Source organism: Fukomys damarensis, unplaced genomic scaffold, assembly GCF_012274545.1.
Source record: "Fukomys damarensis isolate Sample0158 unplaced genomic scaffold, DMR_v1.0_HiC HiC_scaffold_37, whole genome shotgun sequence".
In the NCBI taxonomy this organism is placed as follows: Eukaryota; Metazoa; Chordata; class Mammalia; order Rodentia; family Bathyergidae; genus Fukomys; species Fukomys damarensis.
This window is the reverse complement of record NW_022900949.1, coordinates 67,388,269-67,403,989: the sequence shown is the minus strand read 5'-3', so window position 1 is coordinate 67,403,989 and position 15,721 is coordinate 67,388,269. Positions and strand designations below refer to the sequence as shown.

Here is a 15,721-nt window from a genome sequence, read left to right as displayed (position 1 = left end):
GCCCTCCCTTTCCCCTCCTCCCCTTCCCATTTACAAACACTTTATTTCCATTTTTTTCATTTTCTCATGTTTTTTCTTTTCCCTTATTCCCTTTCCCCCACCCTTCCCACTTTCCCTACACCTTTAGCCCTATTCTTCCTATTTCACATTGTCACTTATCTCATTAGGATCTCATGTCCCTATTATAGTTTTTCACACCAGAGAAACTATTTGGGATTTACACATGTGACTTATTTATTTCACTTAGGAGTATATCCTCAATATGCATCCATTTTCCTATGAATGACTCTAATTTCTCATTCTTTATGGCTGAGTAGTATTCCATTTTATAGAAAAACCACGTAGTTTGGTTGTCTTTAAGACAGTTGATGTGGGAATGAAGTATATGACAATTTTACATATAAGTTGTTCTTAATCATGGTGAATTCTGGGAGGAGAAAGTTGCATCGGGACCCCCTGTTTTGGCTATATGGATAAGTGACAGCCCTCGGTCCTCGCCTGAACCGAGGCAGAGCTCTCTGGCCACATCGCAGCTACTTCCAGGAGCACTGATGTGGCTCCACCTCCACTTCCACCTATAGAACCAGGCTTCATTTGCTCGCCCCCTGCAGGGTGGGCAGGAGTGCACGTACCTGTTCCGTGAAATCATCCCTGGAGTAATCAGAAGTGGAGGCCACGTAAGTGTCCTCAGTGACAAGGCAGATGGTGGCCTTCTGAGCTGCTCCGGCGGTCCATAGAATGCCAGCCAGTGCCAAAGCCAGGGCTCGCTCCTGCTCAGATTTGCTCAGCTCACATAAACTGCAACGCAGGAGACAGGGAAGGAAACCAGTGGAATGCACAGCCGGGCGTTGGGGCCTCTAATTTTGTGTTTACTTCTGAACGCAGTGGGTGTCTATTTGGTTCCTTCATCACTTGCAATGTGAGAGTGTCTTCAGAGGACCCTTTGCTGTGACTGCAACTTCCTCGTGACAGGGAATACTTTGTCTCAGCAGTCTCGGCCAGTCCCACCCTGTGCCATCTCACACCAGCTAGTGCTGACACTGGCCTCCAAAATACACTCCAGCCCCTGCTCTGTCTCGCACTAGCATGCCCTTTCCAAGCTCAACCCCAAATTATCCCAGCAGTTTAATCTCTCAGATGTCCATCTTTCAAACCTTCTTCCCAGAACGATCCCAGAGCATTCTCTCCATGTCTTTTCTCATGCACTTGTGCCCCTACTGTTCATACCTGTCCTTGTCACCTAGTCACAGCCTACACGTCACATAAGGTCTACTTCGGGTAATACTCACACCCACTCACCCAGCACTCACTACAAAGTATTCACTGTATCACCTCACTTAACTGCCACAAGAATCCTCCAAGGTAATACTGTTATTACTTACATTTTAAAGGTGAGGAAAGTAAGACCCAGAGAGGTGAAGTAGTTTTACCCTTGGTCGTTCATCTTTAAAGTGAGAAAGCAGTGACTTGAGCTCAGACCTTCTGGGTCCTGCATCAGAGCTACTACTCTGTGCTCAGTGCTCTGAGTCTCTCCAACCTACCTGGGAAACGAGCCAGCCTTTACATGGTAGACCCTCACTCTGATTTGTTTCTAAATATTTAACCTTGGCAGCTGTGGTCTTTATAAAGAAATATATGATAGAGGTTGTGAATGAACTCAGCAGTAAGCGCTATCATTCCTGCTCCATGGTGCTGAGACTGAGACAGAGGGCTCTGAGGGTAACTGTAGAGGGAGGAGAGGGGTTGAATGGTGAGAAGGCTCAGCAAGGCTGAGCACTGCTTGCTTGGACAACAGTTTATTTATTCATATTTGCCACAGGCCAGATGCTGTGTTAAGTGCTGTGCATTGAGGTAGCGAATGCATGTGCCTGTCTGTTCCTTCTGAATTGCTTAGGATCCCTTTTACTCAGATGGTGGACATGTCCCCTGCCTGCTTGGGGGCCCACTGCTAATCACTTTTAACACTCTTCAGAGGATTGGAGCCACTTTCCTTGCCCAGAAGTGACTAGGAGCTATGCTCCCTTCTCTATTGGATGGCCCATTGCCAACAACTGGCTGGCCTGGGAGGTACCGAAGGCTGCTCCCTTCTCTAAGGCAGGGCGGCCTGTGCCTTGCAGTTTCTCTCTCCAGCTCCACCTGGGATCAGGCTGACATCACTGAAACCACTTCCTTCCTTAGCTGTTTCTTCTTCCCTGTCTTGCTTCCCTCACTGCTATAAATTAGATCTAAATGTCCCCCAAAGGTCTCATCTGTTTGTAAGGTGACTAGATTTATTTATTTATTTATTTATCAACTAGTTCAATAAATAATTTACTGTTAGGAAGTAGGGCCTGGGTTGGAAGTGAGTCACTGGGTATGTGACCGGAAGGGAGTGTTCTTGTCCCAGGCTCCTCCCTGCTCCTGCTACTTCCTGGCTGCCTCAGGAAGAGCAGCTGTGCTCTGCCAGGCCTCTCCTCTATGCTGTTTGTGCTTTGGAGCCAGCCGACTTTGGACTGAATCCACTGGAACCTGTGAGCCAAATACACCTCTCCTCTTTTAAGTCATGGATGTTGGGTATTTTGGCCCAGGATGGAAAAGTGACTAAAACACTCACTCTCTCACTGGTTTCTCCTGAGAGCACTTCCTTAATACATCACTGGCATAAAGAAGTCCTACTGCTTCCACTGAACCTGGCAATTTATGATCTTGGAATATATTATACATTTTGTTCATATTTTAGGTGATAACATCTTGCCCGAGGGCAGATGTATTTATATTTCCTCTAATACCTAGCACAGGGTTCTGCTCAGGATAGAGGTTGTTAATATGTAATAATAAGGTAAATTTGAATAAGTGTCAACTGATTTTTTAAAAATAAAGCAACTATCAGACATTGTCCCTTGGCCTGGTTAAATAGGAGGAAAGATCCTTGTTCTTGGGGTTTCTTTTCACTCCTTTTGCTCTCCCTTATAATTATGAGGTTAAAGCTCTGATCAGATAGGGACAAGTGAGCCCACCTGAGACCTGCTGATTAATTTTGGTCTGCTGTAGAGCATAAGACCTGTCAGCCTTATTCCTGAAGCTGAGCATTCAGAGTGACCCCAGGAGAGCCCTCAGCAGCGACACAGTGCAGCCCCTTGAAGGGGAAAAGCTCTTTCTGTCTTAGGAGGCAGATCTCCTTCCTGACACAACCTGAAATTATCAGTTGTGATTATTTAGCAAGCGGTTCTTGAGGAAGAGCCCACGCTTTTAAGCACTTCTCACCTTTGAAAGTTACAGTCTTTGCTCTTCCTGGTAAATAACAAATATTTGATGACGAATCCTTGTACAGCCATCTGAACGCTCCGGGAACCGCCCTGAAACCGAGGAGAGGACGCAGAGCTAAGCATGAAGGCTGCGGGCTAGGATCGACAGCTGTTCTAGAGCCGCTGGGGACAGTGTGGCCAAAGAGAGCTCTTGAAGATGGATATCACCTACTCTCCTCTGCAGGAGTTCTCCTTCCATCCCCCAGGGCTGGCGGCTGTGGCTACACACCACTGCCAGGTTCAAATGTGGAATGCGAGCCTCTTTGTGAAGTCTACAGACCAGTGCTTGGGGATTTATGTTCTACGCCATTCTTTCATTACTATGCCCCTGCTGCAGACTTTCTGACTTGTAGGAGATAAGGAATTAGTTAGCTAGCCCTTAGAATGTAAGGGTGACTGATGATGTGAATTATTGATATTGCAAACAAGCCAGAAATAAGTTTATAGATTTCCTTTTGCCTTCTGAATCTTCAGGGACGCTTAAGAGTTGGAAAGAAGATGCAGGAAAAGCAGAATTTGTAAATAAGTCGGGAGAACAAGGAGAAATTTGTTATAACCCAGACAATGTGCCATAATTGTCTTTTTTCATTTAAAATTGATTTGTAACTTATACATGTATTTCTACACACATTTTATAATGAAAAGATGTAGTTATGTGGATGTAGATGAGAAGGAGGCACAGAAAAAGAAGATGACATCAGGAATTTTTAAAAATTGTGAACTGGCTTTACCTTTTCCACTGCCAAAGTGAAAGCTAGGTCAGAGAAAGGATCATGAAACTTGAAATGCGCCTTTTTCCAGTCGTAGCTGAAGACGTGGGTAGTATTTCCAAAGAGGGTTTGTCGAAGCTTCTGAAAAGAAGGGAAACACCTGATTCAACCAAAGATAATCCTTCCTAGATTCAGGATCATAGAGGAAGGCTTTGCTCCCTTTTATATTCAAAATTATATATTATTGTAGTCCCCAGTTTTAACTGTACAAAGTCCTGGGCAAAATATCCACATCATGTTCACCTCAGACCACTGTGTCTGATTTTTGTCCCGAGTCCCACCTTCCACTGCTGACCATCTGCCCTGTGGTCCACCATGTGCTGATGCTCTCTTCCTATGCCACTTGTCTTCCTAGCTATGATTCCATAACCTCAATTATTTGGCTTCTTTCTCTTGATCAAGAAAAAAAGTGACAGGATCTCATGTGTCTAGCCCAACTGCAATACTGAGTTCAGTGACATTCAACAAGTATTCTTGCCCCAGGATCTCTGAAGTTTTCCTGAACACTCTGCAGCATGCTGAGATCTGAGAGGATTTTTTAGAACCTCCAAGAAAAATAGGAACAAGTCTTTATAACACAGTCATGAAGAAAAATGGAGTCCATTTATAATTGAAGACTTGGCAATCATTTAGCATGTGCTAGGCCCTGCGTGAAGTACAGATCTGTTAACACCCTGAAACTATACAGGACAGAATGTGTGAAGTTCCACAATATAATAAAAGCACGAAAAAGTGGGAGGAGAGAGAACTTCAGGTTGATTTACTCTGAGGTCTTTGAGGAAGAGGCAGCATTTAAACTAGACTGGTAAACGGCTTCCAGCATTTATTGAACGTTTCCTATGCACTAGGCATTACATTGACTTAATTCTATGAAATAGGCACTACTGCTGTCTTCCTTTTGTTCAGATAAGGGAATCGAACCCAGAGGAGATAAAGTGTTTATTTCTCTTATGTCACACAGCTTGTAGAAACAGCTGGGGTTTGCACCTCTTCTCCCAACACGCCCCTGCTTTAGTCCTATAGTTGTCATCTTTATTATTCTTTTTATCATTTTTGTGTGTCATTCACTACTTGATATTCTTCATTAGGTTGGACTACTTTTTGTAATTTAAAAGGAATACTTTATAGTACTTCCACAAATGAAGATCAAAATCACTTCCATGCGTGATTTTAAATATACAATAAAAACTAAACAATGTTACAAATTATACCTTGAGACTATTGTTGTCCATGACAGTTCTGACTAGGCCCTCCCCTATTTATGATTTAAACAGGGAAAGGAAAGTAAGAAGTTTTTTTTTTTTTTTTTTTTTTTTTGGTTTTTTGAGACAGGGTCTCACTGTATAGTTGAGACCAACCTGTAAATCACGATGTAGCCCAGGCTGGTCTCAAACTCACAGCAATCCTCCTGCCTCAGCCTCCCGAGTGCTGGGATTACAGGCGTGCGCCACCACGCCCGGCATATGTGACATTTTGACCTGGCTTCTTTCACTTGATGTAATATTTTCAAGCTTTGGTAGCCTATATTAACATTTCATATCTTTTTACTGATGAATACTATTGCATTATATGGACAGCCCGGCAAAGTAAGAAGTATTAAAGGGATGTGACTGCGCACTGATCCTTACTGAGTCTTGCTCCCTGGCCTGCCACAGTAGAGAAAGACATAACTTCCTCCCTGGGTGACACAATGATCTGTGATCTGTTACTTAAAGCCACATCCTTAAAAGCACCCACTGCCAGCAGGGGCACATGCTCTGAGACGGATCACATCACCACCTATTGCTCAAAACAGTGGCAGGACAGAGAGGCCAGTGAAGACAGAGGACAGATGAGAAGGGCCTGGACAGAGAAGAAGCTCTGCACATGTTCATAAACACATCAGTGTTCAGGGGGCCTGGAGGGGGAGCCTGTAGTTTAGTGTGACTGGAGCTGAGTGCGTAGCCAAGGGGCAGCAAGCACGGTGGAGCTGAGAGTGGAATGTATCTGTGGCCTGACCCAAGAGGCCAGCTCATTCCTCATTGATCACTAGAACCTGGACAAATTGTTGGACCTTTCTTATGTATTTATTCAGGCATGGTGGTAACCCTTTTTGGTCTATATCGTAGCTATTATTGAAAGAAGAGTATGGAAAGGGGCTTTGGGAGTAACACGTGCTGAGTAAATGTAGTGTAATTATCTCTGTAAAGACACAGCCTATCTACATGAGAATATCATGTGCTGTATGACATGAGGTCCCAACACAGGGGGAAAGGATGAGAGCCCAGCAGAAAGAAGGGAGGAAAGGCCATGTGTAAATGTGAAAGATTAAGGCTATTGAGACTGAGAAGTCTTAGGGTTCAAATCCTAAGTAAAAATGTCTGCGAGTCACACTGGACTCCTGGTTCTGTAGCCAGACAGGAGCTGTTGCCTCTGCCAGGCAGCTTCGCCTTCCAGTTGCACCTGTGGGAGCCTCACAAGGGTCACAGGCCTCTCTGTAGACCACCCCCCTGGCCAGAGTGACAAAGATGACCCATCTCACCTAGCTGACATTTCGTGTCGTGTCATATAAAACATAATTTGTAATAAGATTAGCTGGCCAGGGATTTAGCTCAGTGGTGCTGCCACCTGCCTTGTAAGTGCAAGGTCCTAAGTTTGATCCCCGGTACAAATGAAAAAAATTAGCTAACACATATTTAATGATAGATGTGTGCTGTTGAGTTGCCTGGGAACTAGCCACAAATAGTAACTGGTCTTTAAAAAATTAGTGTAATGATTATTATTACTTAACACAATCAAGCACAGTCTACCATTTCTTTCTTTGCACTTTGCTAGTTTTCTAGTATTTGTAATACACGCCTCTCTCTGTCTCTCCTGGCACCTACTTCCATTGGGTTGTTTTGATGATCATGATAATGATAATTATCATCATGCACACATATGCCCATACATAAACTTTCAAAGACAGGTCCTGAATCACTCTTCCCAACAGGTTTAATTATCTTAACCTGACTGCCTTGTCCTCTATCTCTGGGCTTACAGTTTCCCTGTGACCATTTGCCCCAGCCTAGTCTTCTCCCTCCCTCACCCCTAATTTGAGGAAGAATAATCCTCTTTGAATGTATTTTGGTTTATAAATCACCGGGCTATCATGGAATCAGAGATTTTAGAATTACTGAGTCCTAAGAAATTTATATCCTGAACCACCTAAGAGCATGATAGACTTGGTTCTATCATGTTCACCAGCAGCTAGTGTAATACCTGGCAAATAGAAGGTGCACAATAAGTATTTGTTGAATTAGAAAAAAAGTTACCCTTTCATGTTACAGTTAAAAGGCATGAGTCACAAAGCAGTTAAATGGCATGCCTAAGGTCTCATATGCAGTAAATAGCAATGTACAACCCAAATGCAAGCCTTTCAACGTGGACCAGCCAGGAAACAGATGACACTGTCAGGTCAGGATAGTCAACTGGAGGAACATTTAGTAGAGGACTATTTACAGAGAGAGGGGCTGAAAAGGAGGCACCACCAAGGTTAATGCAGTGTCCCAGCCTGGCAACAGTGGGAGTCATAATGAAGTCTAGATCTAAAGGACCCAGAAAGGAAAGCATCCTGGGGAGAAGACTGTTCTCCAGCCAGTCTCCTTTTCAGGATTCCCCACTGCTCAACAGGAAGGTGGAAGAGGAAGGTTCTTGTTGAGGGAGACCATACAACTCAGCCTCCAGAGCAGAAGCCAGGGTAGAAATGGCAGAGAAGACACCCCCTTCCAGTTCCTGAAATGCTCCTAGGGACATGTCCAGAGGCAATGAATTAATTAGTTTATACTTTTGGAGGGACTGGGGTTGTAGCTAAGTGCATGTAGACACTTGCTTACCATGCATGAGGTTCTGGATTTGATGCCCAGTAGCACAAAAACAAACAAACAAACGACAATAACAGACAACTATTGAGATCCACCTATAGGCTAGACCTTATTCTGGGGGCACCAGGCTCTGCTTCCTCCTCCCCAAAAAGCATCCCTGCCTGTTATCCCTCTTTTAGAGCTTCATTCACTTGGGTTTCCCCAAAAAGTCTTTGTCTCTGGCATTACATTCTTCCTATACTGCTGGGTGATGCTGCTGCTGCACTGGGGTTGTGTTGACTGGTTGCTAATAAGAGGCTAAAAGAATGCATTCCAGGCTGAGTCTGGGAGAAGGGCCTGGGGTTTGAAAAGGATGGGGAACCAAGGAAAGCCATGGGCAGGCCTGCTGGTGCTGCATCTATTCCAGTCTCCCAGCTGACCGTCCCACACATGCTGTAAGGCATCAAGTTGAGAAGAAGAAAGCTCCTGTACCTGAAAGAAACAAAAAGTGAGAAGCAAAGAAGTGAGGAAAGCACAGATGTGGAGGTTGTTTTACCCAACCTTCAAGTTCTGAGCAGATTCCCAGCAAAGAGACAGTGGGAGCCAATGTCAAGAAACCCCATGCAGCCCAACTCCAAAGTGAGGGGAAAAAGAGACCAGCAGATCCATATCAAAGGCATTCTCCAATAAGCATTAGGATTCAATAGCTCTAATAATCTGCCAGGTAATCACACTGCTGCAGTGTCCACTAGAATCGGTCAAGCCTCCCAGCTGCCTCCCTGGAACTAACATTTTCAGGATCCCAGGGCTCATCATGGCGAAATCCCAGGGTGTGTTTAATTAATGCTACTGCCATTTAGAGGACACCCTATTTTCTGGCCCACATAATGGGAATAAATACAAATTTGGTTTTAAATAAGAAAAATCAATTATTCTCTGCTTCAAGGACTTCCTTAGCATGTCATCAGCTTGCTTGCAGGCTGCAGTGTTCTGAAGCTTTTATTCCCCAGCCTTTGCCCAAGGGCCAGCATTACCTCGGAAGGGTCACAGAGGAGGCCTCCCACTGCAGCTGCTCATGTTTGCTGATAAGTGGGAGTATTCAGACCCAGACTCTCCTGCCTCCCTAATATAGAGAAAGGCTTGGTAAACATCTGAGAGTGCTTTTTCTATTTTAAAAATGTGTGTGTTTTTAAAAAATAGATGTTTAAAATCCAGAACAAACATGTATGCTGCAAAAAGACTCCTTCACATCCATGTTTCCCCAGGGCCTTCCCCATCCTGACCCCATTGTGTCCTGTGAAACCTTCTGGAATCCATTTCTTTATCTACGGGCAAATACCAATATGAAATCAGAGTTTTGTCTCTCTTTTACATAAAAGGTATTTTCCGGACATGTATACATTTTAAAATGACACTTTCCATAGAAATTTGTTTCTGAATTCAAGAATGCATCTTATAACACATTTTTCATTAAAAGAAAAATATTGTCAAGCAAAATGCATATACAAGTTGAGTATTGCTCACTTCAAATGCTTAGGATCAGAACCATTTCAGATTTGGCATTTTTCAGACTTTGGAATATAGTATCTATATATACATAATAAGATATCCTGGGGATGTGGTCCAAGTCTAAACATAAAATTCACTTCTTTTTCATATATTAGATGCCTTATACCCACAGTCCTAGATAATTTTATATAATATTTTTCCTGTGCCTATGTTTAGTGCACACGAGGTCAGGTGTGAAACTTTCTACTTGCCATACTGATGCTCAAAAAGGTTTGAATTTTGTAGCATTTTGGATTTGGGGATTAGAGATGCTCAACATGTAGTTATTGTAACTCTAGTAATGAAGGCAGCATCATCACTTAGACCCAGAAGCGCCAACAGGATTGCATATTACTCGTCTTCATGTGTGAAAGGAGAGCAGCTAATAAGGTATATGAGACAAAAGTTAAAGCACTATTTTAGGGCATCAAGGCCAACAAGCAAAGCACGGCATCTTACGAGAGCTCTGCCACCTGCCTGTATTCCTGTGACATCAGGTATTTGAGCCAAAGAGAGAAGGAAAGTCGATTAAAGCAGATAGATTTTTGACAATGAGAAAGAGCAAACAAAGCCTCCAAGTACATCAACACTGCAAACATGACAGTGGGGAGAGTTGTTTTGTGAAGACTGTAGGGATATATACAACAACAACAACAACAAAATACTTTGGAGGGCTGTAGTGCCACATCTGGTCTGGGAGCTTATGGAAAGGTTAAATTAAGAGTTGGAAATACCGCAATCAGAGTTATTTAGGCTTCATGCTCAAAAAGCAAATGGAGACTTTGTATTAATACTTTGTGTGTTTTCTCCATAGGACCTTTCAGCCCCCAGTAATTCCTCTCAGCTGAGACCTTGGGTGCAGTGCACAAGCTCTGCAGCTTTATGCGCATGACGGCCTGGCCGCAGGGCAAATGCTGCTGGTCTTTATCCAGATGCCTCAACTGCTCCTGGGCTGTTTCTGCAAACACCGCAGGTGTATGATAACCTCTTCTGATTCTTGTTCTTCAGTCTCCAAGGAAAGGACTCTACCTGAGGTTCTAGAGCAGGATGGCGAACCTTTTAGATCTTTCAGTTGATACAAACATCCCACTGCAGTAGGTGTGCCATAGGTTCGCCACCCCTGTTCCAGTGTGTGGTAAAGAAGTTCAAGGGAAGAGGCGGAAGTGGGCCAGTTATCTTAAGAAGCTCTGAGTTTCATTATGATAGAGGGCAACCCAGTTGGAGAGATCTCTCACCCTCGCAATTACTTTTGCCCTGGTCTGACCCCTTCCTCGCTTCCCCATTTTCCAATTATATCTTTTTTCAACACGACAACTGCTTCTTTGGACATCTTCTGAAGTGTTGCCTCGAGCGTTGGTCCATCTGACCCAATGAGATGTCTTCAGCTTTGCCTTCTGGCTGGGTCCCTACCAGAAACCCTATCTTCACCCTGCTCAAGTCTTGACTTACATAAGGGTCCCTGAGACCAGTAGCTTCTATGGCTGCTTAGATCCTCAAATATCAAGATTCTTTTAAAACCTATGCATTAATTGGCAGCCCCAGAAAATGTTTCCTACCTGAAACCAGCTCCTTACCCAAGACTGGGCCTGGTGAGTTCCCCTACTCTGCTCCCTTCTGCCCACACACAAGGAGGAACCTTTCTTAAACATCTACAGTGTTCTATGCATTAGCAGCACTCCATGGTCTGCCACTTTGAGGGACTGTCTTATTCTGCCTTATATAGTGATCTATTTGAATGTAACTCCTTTCCACCTTCAAACTGAACTGTCACATTGAGAAAGTGAGTAGAAAGAGCCTCTCAGAGTGTGGGAGGAAAAGGCTACCATCAGTATTGTCCTTGAAAAATACCATAAATAAGTCATTTTAATTATATACTCCTTTTACCAATAACAGCCTTCTGTAGTCTTATCTCAAATAAAACTCTCACATGACAGCAGATAAGATTCCCCAGACTTGTTGTGTTAGGAAGATTATGTTTCGTTTCATGTTTAATGGACAAGCTGTACTTACCATGGCCATTGCTAGGGAGATAGGAGAGCCGCCCAACTTTGAAGAGATGATGGAGGGTTTGGGAATAGAACAAGGCCTACTGGATGGCAGATGTCCTTGTCCTTTTGGTTGAGGTCTTCCTGTTCTGTCTTCAGTTTCATTTGCTGATACCTGATTTTCTTTGTGACTCTTAATAAAATGCAACCCCCCAAAACAAACCCACAAAACAAACAGAGCTGGTGATGACCTTGTTTTAAATCTTTTCTTTCTCTTTCTCTGAAATACCACTGTTCATAAAATGTCTCACTTTTAAAGATGTCTGAAAATTGTGATAAATAGCAATAAAAGAGGTGAAAATGTTCCACTATCTGTGTCAAAAGGGTTTCTGTAAATTTTATGAGACTTGGAGAGGTGAAATGTAACTATGGAAACATAATTAATGCTATCAAGACCTTGACTTGAAATTATGTTTAGGGCAGAATGTAAATGTCACCGTCTCTTGTTTTGAGAAGACATTTTATGAATGTGGAATGATTCCTTCCAGTCTATAAAAGGTATTTTTCATTACATTATAAACCAGTCAATAAATTAATCCAGTTACCAATTTTTAATTCTTTCAGATTCCTATATCCTCATAAGTGATTTAATAATTCTCTTCTCTAAATAATCTACCCCCACCTTTTATAAAACAATCTACTTTTACTTCTCTTAACTGATTCTCTTATGGCATTTCAGTATAAGTTAGTATCAACTCTTCTTCCGGTTTACTTAGCTTCTATACTAATGTCATGAAACAAACGTCCCTCCTGGTAGCTGGAACGTGAAGGACACTGCATTCTTAGTCTTTCTGTGTTTCTAGAGGCAAAGTTGCTGTCTTATCTCAGAAACACAGCATCCAAGTTACAGACGACTGATGGGATAAGATGCATTTTCTAAGTCAAATGGAAAATCTTTACATTTGTGCCAATGGGCTTCCCCTAGCTTGTACAAAGCTTAACCTGACATTTATTTACTTTTTCCTTGCAAAGATTGTTTTATCTTTTGAATGTTTTATCCTTCCAATAGTAGCTATCTCCATTTAATATTTCCAGGACTAAAATAGAAGCATTATCTCCCTGATTCTAATTTACAGTATGGTTAAGAGGGTTTTTAGCACAAATAAGGTTTTTGACCACAGGCTACTTGAAGCAAATTGCTTTAACATTATAGTTAAAATATTAATAATTCAATTTCTTGATCATATAGACTAGTACCAAGAAAAACATCTTAATATTTTGTACTATGTTGGATCAGAGACTGAAATACAAAGTCCCCTTACCTCATAACCTGAAAGGTTACATGAGCTACAAACATCTTTCATCTTAGATTATACAAATGATTTTCAAATACCTTTTATTTATTTTAGTTTATTGGTACATTTTAGGTATGTAGTACGGTTACATTCGTTATTGGATCTTGTACCTCTACATGACAGGTCTTGGTTCTCATTTTTCCCCCTTGTCCCTGCCCTCCCTTCACCCACTCCTTCCCTCCCCATTTACAAACACTTTATTTCCATTTTTTCATTTTCTCATTTTTTTCCTTTTCCCTTATTACCTTTCCCCTACCCTTCCCACTTTCCCTACACCTTTGGCCCTTTTCTTCCTATTTCACATTGTCAATTATCTCATTAGGATCTTATGTACTATTATAGTTTTTCACACCAGAGAAACTATTGATTATTTACACATGTGTGACTTATTTATTTCACTTAGGAGTATATCCTCAATATGGGTCCATTTTCCTATTTTCAAATACCTTTTAAAAACTGGAATTTAAAATCATCTTTCCCTTCTTTGAAAATGGTGAAGGAAAACAATTTTAAGAAGCCAAATAAAGATAACTATTTTTCAAACTACTTTTTTCAGGGATACTGAAGTGATCAGTTGTCAGAATCTAGCATTATTTCATGGGTGTAGAAACTTTGGATTCTAATATCATTTTTCTTCTAAAACAATAACCACATGGTGCTTTTAATGATGAAAAGTAGCTCCTAAAAGTAGGAAGATACATTTAAGAAGAAAGAAAGCATAAAAAAACGTACACCAGCTTTCTAGTTTTGTGTTTTCATGCGTTAAATGCAGGGCCTGAGTGACATTATGTGCATTGAACAAACGCAGATTATGCTGCTAATGTGATTGAAGAACCAATGAGAAGAAAACACACTGGCTTGGAGGAAGTAATTACCTCAGGAGTTGTATTATTGGTTCCTAACCTATAAATGAAAAAAGAAAACATCAAGTAAATTACTCCATTCAAGTCTCATATGCACACACCTTCCTAAACCCAATCTTGCTAAGAGAGTCTCTGGCGACAAATAGTTATAGGGAGAACATTTTAGATGTAAACATATAATGGAAACTTCTCATGTAGCAAGCATAGAAGTTGATTTCTTAAGCACCTAAAATGGCTCAGCTTCTGGAGAAATGAGAAAATGAGAACATCTTACCCGTGATAACTAAAGATTCCCCTCCATTTGTCAAGAAATAAAATTTTCCTAGTTATTTCATCTAAGTCAAACTCTTGAGGGCTTTGCTCCTGGCTGGAGACCTCCATATCCTTTCAGGTAATGCAAGGAACAGGAAGAAGGAAATCCCGAAGGTAGGAGCGTAAAGTCCGTCTGTGGAGAGGTGAGAGGGTCTGAGGAGAGCTGATGAAGGTCTGACCCCTGCTTCCGACCAGCACAGTGATCTGGCCACACAGTTGCTGCTCTGGGTTCATTCTAAGCCCCTGATATCAAATTGTGATTAAACTTTTATTGCAGGTGGAACCCTTTGTGTATTTTTGGTCACAATAGAGGTGACATGAATATTTAATCCAATACACAGATTTATAAACAAAGGAATTTCAATTACTTCTCGGCATCAAAGCAACTGAGATGATTTACTAATGAGCAATACCATGCTGGTGAAATGTGATAGGTCTTTATACTGGGGCATCTCCCTGGAAATGTTTGTGGAACAGAAATACGTGACCAAAGGGAGTAAAAACATTCTGCTCATACCAAAAGGCTTCATTAACCGCTGTCGGATAACACACAAGGAAGGCACTGACCAGCAGCTATTTGGTGCAGAGTGTAGTGCACAGAGATCTCATACAATTGAAGAAGGGCTAGTCCCATGGGTTTCAGGAAGAAATCTAAAACTTGCCTCTCTTGATGGCTGAATGAAGTGCAGCTGCAATTGAGGGCATGGTAAGGAACACTGATGGCTGTGCTGGTTGATTTTTGCACGTCAGTGTGGCTAGGCTGTGGTACCTGTATGGTATCCATCTAAGTACTAACCTCAATATTGTTGCGAAGGTGTTTATTTTTTAAATGTGATAAGATTTAAATCACTAGTCTTTGAGTAAAGTAGATTACCCTCCGTAAGGAGGGTGGGCCTCATCCAAACAGCCGAAGGCCATAAGAGTAAAATGTGCTGACAGAGAAGGAATTTTGCCTTCAGGCTGCCTTTAGACTCAAATTTTCAACAGCAACTCTTCCCTAGGGCTCTCGCTTGCTGGTCTGCCCAATATTCTCAATACCTCAAGCCTTAAATACTGTACACTTGAGTGTGTGTGTGTGTGTGTGTGTGTGTGTATGTGTATATATATCCTGTTTGTTGTGTTTCTCTGGAGGATCCTAACTTACGTAATGTTGTTCATCAAAAACAAATACTGGTAAAAAAAATACTGGTTACCAGCAAAAGCTTTCTTGCCTCTTCTGACTTTATTCAACATCAAAATTAACCCTCTCCAGTGGGAGGTCATTTTCTCTGCAAACCTTTTCTGAGCATGAGTTGCATAAGGTTCTGGAATGCTAAGAGGTCAAGGTCCAAAGGCCATTTGGATTTTTTGTGACCTCAGTAGTCAGAGCTGGTTGTTTATAAAATTGCAGAGACCTTGAAACAGCAAGGTACTAAATAAACCAGAGGTGGGTTTAGGTGTCAACGATTTGGCTTGGGCATGCTCTAGTGCTCATTTCTCAAACTAGGTTTTGATGGTGGTTAAACCATTTCATATTCATAGGTCCCACAGCTGTCTATCAGTTTAGTATTTTTGTTGTTAAACATAAAAGACACGAATAAATTTTCTTATTTCTCTTTTTATTGCCATAAGTTTTTCTCATTTAAAAAAATAAAAAAACAATACTATTTTCTTCTTTATAATTTTATAATTTTAATGATGATATCAGTATTTAATATTTATTAGGCACTCCTAGTGTAGGAAAAGAAATAAGAAATTACATGATCCTTGCTCTCAACATAATGATGAGAAACGTTCAAGAATT

General features: G+C 41.7%; 1 protein-coding gene across 1 annotated transcript in view; it reads right to left on the bottom strand.

The window, feature by feature from the left end:
• Mindy4b (MINDY family member 4B) overlaps positions 1-14,007 on the bottom strand; it is a 31,774-nt gene extending 17,767 nt beyond the window's left edge. Inside the window, exons 1-6 of the mRNA XM_033759684.1 lie at positions 13,901-14,007; positions 13,639-13,666; positions 11,434-11,601; positions 4,016-4,135; positions 3,244-3,335; positions 633-798 (exon numbers count right to left, since the gene is read on the bottom strand). Of these exons, the coding sequence (XP_033615575.1) occupies positions 633-798; positions 3,244-3,335; positions 4,016-4,135; positions 11,434-11,601; positions 13,639-13,666; positions 13,901-14,007 (681 nt within the window). The remainder of the gene's footprint in view (positions 1-632; positions 799-3,243; positions 3,336-4,015; positions 4,136-11,433; positions 11,602-13,638; positions 13,667-13,900) is intronic.
• Positions 14,008-15,721: the final 1,714 nt, after the last annotated feature.